Source organism: Penicillium arizonense (genome assembly GCF_001773325.1).
Source record: "Penicillium arizonense strain CBS 141311 chromosome Unknown PENARI_contig176, whole genome shotgun sequence".
NCBI lineage: Eukaryota > Fungi > Ascomycota > Eurotiomycetes > Eurotiales > Aspergillaceae > Penicillium > Penicillium arizonense.
Window position 1 is genome coordinate 361 of NW_019173453.1, and position 5,545 is coordinate 5,905.

At 48.8% G+C, this 5,545-nt stretch overlaps 2 protein-coding genes across 2 annotated transcripts; both read right to left on the reverse strand.

Moving 5' to 3' along the window:
• Nucleotides 1-342: 342 nt before the first annotated feature.
• PENARI_c176G10621 (uncharacterized protein) lies at nucleotides 343-2,731 on the reverse strand (the record flags this gene model as incomplete). Its single annotated transcript, XM_022638087.1, has 3 exons — nucleotides 343-1,048; nucleotides 1,105-1,360; nucleotides 2,527-2,731. Coding segments are annotated over 3 exons (1,167 nt in total), but the record flags the coding sequence as incomplete, so codon positions are not given.
• Nucleotides 2,732-3,028: 297 nt separating this feature from the next.
• On the reverse strand, nucleotides 3,029-3,703 carry PENARI_c176G04823 (uncharacterized protein; the record flags this gene model as incomplete). The annotated part of the gene is made up of 3 exons (XM_022638086.1): nucleotides 3,029-3,391; nucleotides 3,463-3,555; nucleotides 3,608-3,703. The coding sequence occupies 3 exons, from the start codon at nucleotides 3,701-3,703 to the stop codon at nucleotides 3,029-3,031; spliced, it is 552 nt and encodes a 183-aa protein (XP_022482058.1).
• Between the last annotated feature and the right edge of the window lie 1,842 nt (nucleotides 3,704-5,545).

Sequence of the window (5,545 nt, forward strand, 5' to 3'; positions counted from 1 at the left end):
GCTGTGGAGGTGTTGTTGGAACCCTTGTTTCTTCTACAAGTGTGTATGTGGCATCGAGAGGTGTTTCTGCTGTCGACTCGGCAGTAGTATTTTCAACAGCGGATGAGCGTAAGAGAGCACTGAACGATCCATGACATCGACTGTATCTGTATTAGTGAATGAACCGGGTAACAGAGGGTGATGGGATACGTACTGTGGCGGGCAAGAGGTGTTATTTCCCGGTAATCGATGGGCGAGCCATCCCTCCATACACCCCAAATGAACCACCCCCTTACAAGTATCGCACTGTAACATGGCGCATTCATCGCTATCTCCCTCGAGGCAAATTGAACACTTCTCACCATCTGGACAGCGCTCCTGGCCGACGGCGTGAATGTGAAGGTAGTGCAGTCCACCGTATTCATTGTGGATGGACAGAATGGCTGGATCCTCCGATGAAACATCCCAGGGCACCCGATTCATTGTGAGCATGTCTGGTGTGACATCCCGACCAGGAGGCCGAGATACATCTAGCCATGTGGAGGCTGGAAGCCTTGAGAAAGCCTCGTCAACACCCCATAATGGAGCAAGCCCATCTGTTTCCAAAACTGTGCTGGCTGATAGCTGTTGGGGTATGTCGATTTCTTGCCCGGTAATTTGCGGAAATCGCTGGCGCGGGGAGACTTGTGCATCGGCCTGATTACGGACGGCTGCATTGAACCATTGCTGTTTGATATCGTCCTGCTGACGTGCTCGATGCCACTGTTTGCAGAGGAAGAAGGATACAAGGTCGCTAAGCTGGGAGTCAAGAGTAGAAAGATTGAATGGGCTTCGTGCAAGGTTGTTCAACTTGTGCCGACCTTCTTTCAGGGTCTCTTTCTTCACAATCAACTGGCAAGCGTCTCCTTTCTTGGTAATGCCACAGCACGTCTTATTTTCCCTAAGGGGCCCCATCTGACAGATAGTCAAGGGGTCCCAAAGCCACTGGGAGTCTGACATCTTGAGCGTAGTACGTGGGTGAGAGGCGAGGAATGTATCAAGGCGGTGGTGGCGACTGAAAGACAAACTGCTAAAGAGTAATCTGAGCATTTATAGTAATCCTTCTCTGCTACCAGAATTTGTTACGCATGAGATTGTGTAGTGACATGGGTGGCAATAATCAAAAGGTCCTTGGCTTGCAGGGCAGATGTTTGAGCTCCCAGAAGTACTCCGTCTCCTGGGACCTGAATATGTGTTCCTGGAAACCGGATGGGTGCTCCCAGGAAGGGCATGGGTATTCCTGGGAGCTCAGGGACTCCCAGGAACCCATACATGAGTCCCAGGAACCAGAATTCCGTTCCCAGGCAGCTAGCAGCCTTTAGCCGTTGGTAAAAGTGCACACCTATTGGCTACATGAATGCTTACACAACATTGGTCTCTACATCCGGGTCGGTAAAACGTCCTCAGGTAACCTCGGGTTCCTAGGAACAAGTACCGCTTTCCTAGGAGACATGAAAGGCGTTCAGCACGTGCAGCGTAGAAGCTCCGATCGTAGAGACGAACACCAAAAGTCGTTGGAGCTCTTCAGTCTCACTAGACGCTTGGACCGTCCGTGAGAGTTCCACTGAGCGTTTTATTAATATAAAAGATGTGTCCTCGAAGATCTACGAGCCTCCTCGCTTGCTCTGTTTTCAAATCTTTCTTCTCTTTGGTGTGCGTTGTACCTAAATTCACATCCTCTTGTCTGTCCACCAATATGGATTGGAGCTCTGACTATCTTCAGTCAATCCTCGGCCAAATTATTGGCGATCCCACTCATCGTTTGGGGTGCCGATGGGTTGACGATAATGGAGTCTGTTGCCAAAATCCCGTGTCCAAGGATTCACGGATAAATGGAGCGATATGCCTCAAGATGTTCCAAGATCTCCCTACCGGTCACCCACCTAAAACGAGACTCTCAGAGGCTGCAAGGTACATGCTATGTCCAGAATGCAGGCGTCATTCCTCCCGACCCAGAAAGTGCGCCCAAAGATGGATGGATCGGTTGTATGCCCAAGCCAGTCAAATGGAGGAAACCACTCAAACCCAGAAGGATGGGCACTGGTCCGTTTCGCTAGCACAACACTGGCCAACTAGTCTCTCCTACGAAATCGGCACAACGGGTACATTTCGACGCCTAGATCCTGACGATCGGTTCTTATGAACCGCAAGGAGGTGACGGCAACCTTTCGATGAGGAACACAAAAACACTCTCGATGCAATCTGAGAGCCAGCTGGTCGCTCCGTGAGATCTTGGAGATCACACAAAAATTTCATTACAACCATCTTGCCTGTAAATACATTATTTTCCAGCCAGCCGCCCCAGCCATAAACCAAACCAAATCATGAAATGATCCTCTTTGCTGACCCCTATCGGCTTTTTTTGACCTGGATCCCTGATTCACACCAACGGCGGCCCGGTTTGCTGGCTTATTGAGGAGCAGCCACTTCACCTTCACATTACTAGCCCTTTACTATATTTGATTTAGTATTGATGTAAGAAGAGAATGTTCATATTGGACTGCATACCGAGCTCATGGCTGTCTGGATGCGTCTTCTGTCTCTGGAACTCCTTAGATAGTAACTCTGGCGATGGAGCTGCCGATCGTCGAATGCGGTCCCATTCAAATGCAGCTTCAAGGGAATCAGAAGTAGATTCAGCACGGGGTAGCGAGTTGGCGATGCTAGACTGGGAAAAATCGTCTCCCAGAATATGTTGAAGCTTCCGCGTCATCTTCTGGGCACGACAGAAAATCAGTTGAGTTTCCATAATCAGAACAAACTGAAATGTAAATGTGACTCTCTTAAGGGAAGAAGTGCTGTAAACCGAATTAAGGAGATGACAGCATATATATGTGCCAACGTAGAGACAAACCCATTTCAAGTACCATAGCAAACTGAATCTAATATATACATGTAATGATAACCGTTCTGCACGAACAAGCTGTAAACAATCTTGGTCACTCCGCACACAGAGACCAATGTACATGATCAAGAGACGATGCCCGGTGAACCATCGTTAAGCCATGACTTAGCTGCACTGTTCCGCAGCCTTCTCGCTGCCACTTTCCGAGTCACCACCGGAATTCTCACCGCTATTGCCCAACTCCTGTGCTTCCAATTGCTTCAACAGCACATCAAGCATTACCTTTGTTGACTCCGGCTCTTGGCCGGATTGGTTGGCACCGCGCTCCTTCAGCCAATGATCCACCACGCCTCCTAGTTTCTGGCTGAGTTCAAAGAAGATATCCGCTAGTCTGGATACATGCTCCAACTCCTCAGTCGCCTGCTTCTCGGCAGCCTTGGAAGCGCTTAATTCCTGTTCAAGTTTGGACTGGGCTCGTTCTGCCCGGACTGCTCGAATGTCGAGCCTCGCGAGAATTCGGAGATATTCCTATCTTGGAATTAGACGCGGCTTCAGAAAGGGGTTTATTTGCCTACCGAGGAATCCATTCTGTCAAGTACAAGATAGGTACTGAGTAACCAGCGGATGGGCTTGATGCAAGTAGCAGGAAGCTTGTTCGAGCAACTGAGGATATTGTGCACGTATTTATAGCTCTACATCAGTAGCCAGCCTCCAGGTAGAGAATTGGACTTCCAATAGACTCACTTCTCGCAGGCCATGAACGGTCCGTTTCAGCTCTCTTGACCGTATATGGTTAACCGGTCCAATTTTGAAACGACGACTGCGAGAGCCCGAGAACATTTGTGCAATGCACAACCTGACCCAGTGCCTTATGTACTGCCACTGGGGATCATATAAACCTTCTCGTGCTCTTCCGACCTAAGGCCTGCGTATGTATTGCATCAAACCACGTCTCGGCTTGAACGAAAACAGCGAAGATCGGAATAGTAAATCGTAGTTATCTGTCGTCCAATGCGTGGAGTCTGTGGCTCCAGTCCTCCATCCCACAAGACGATTGCCCGGTGAATTGGATAACCCTGATCTCTCGGAGTTCATCAGTGGAGCACAAGCAAACAGGCATGGGAAATGGGTTCATAGTACAAGGGCATTCCAACTATGAACCAGTTGGAGCAAGCGTACCGTCAATTGAGATCTGCTTTCAGCAAGGTCAAGATTGGAGGACCGCAGTGGACGGTGCTGTTGCAAGCATAGTGATCTGGTTGATAGGAGTAATTGTTAACCGTCGACCTTGGGCAGGGAGTAAGATGATGTTCAAACCGAATCATACCACATATTCATTGACCAGGACAAACTTCTGTATGCACGCCAGGCTGACAGTATTCCTCGTTGACAGCAAGCGAGTACTGCAAGATGGAGATGAAGGGAACTGCGGCATTTGAGATGACAGAAAGAAGTCTAAACCCGTTAGGGAAGCTCAACTGGGCCAGTGCCGTGTGTGACTGACTTAACGCGTGCCAGAGGTCGAGACCGCCGAATCGCGTACTCTGGCTTATGACTTCTAATAACGGGATAACGGAAATTATGCGACAGGGATACGCGATGGTAGCATAATACTCGATATCTGGTTGTGTGGCTGCACTATTGAGTCGCGTTCGACTGGAGGGTGGGGTAGTCTTTGAGGATCCACGAATCGGCGCCCCGACTAATCTCCACTGATCGCCCAGAGCCTAGTCTTTTTACGAACGTGGATCTGCGAATGGTCCACTACTGTTGCCGCAAATTACTTACGGCGTGTATCATACTGTAGATTGGAGATCATTGATGGACAGCTTCAGCTTAATATACCATTATGGAAAAGTAACTTAGGAGAGGTGATTTAAAAATGAATAATATATGTTACCTACCGGTTCCTGCTCGGCAAGATAAGCTGTGTCATGATACAGTTTCGAGCAATTAGCGGCGACGAGTACGACCGAAAGTATACCGTCCCTGGAACATGTCTAAACCGGTCTATGTCTCAAACTCAATTCAGAAAATTGACTAATGCTCTGTTTATGTTTCAAATGGAACTTTAGTTCCGCGCGGCTCAACATGCCCCGAGACCGCTAACGGAATGGTCCGCCAATGAGACATAGGATGGAAGATTAAAGATGTAAGCAATAAGACAAGGTAGATGAGTAACATACGCGGGTAGCGAGAGCCGGCACTTGGCGAAATTGTATGGGCCTGGCAAAGCTTGGGCCGTATAAATGAGCCCGGGGTCAAATTTCGAGGATTATGTCTATTGAGGATGCGTACTTCGTCCCAAAAATGTTCAACGCCTAACCGCAGAATCATACGTGACGGAACGCGATCACCATTGAGGTACCTACCGGTTAAGTGATGGTTAAGTGATGGTTAACAGTCCCCGGAGAGCGTGAAATGAAGAACGAACGGTCGATCTTCGCCCTCAAATGTAACCATATCGTGAAATTACAGGATAACCGTTATTGCGGGCCGTTTGTCTCAACATGGACCAATGACTGGGCATTCGAACGGTCAACCTCACAATCCCGCAGCACACATTGAACGGCTGTTGCTAACTCATTCCGAACTGTTTTGGCTACCGGCTTGTACGCCGGAGACCTATAAAAGCTCACATTGCCCCCCGAACGGTCAAACTTGAACAAAGAGTCACTCCTT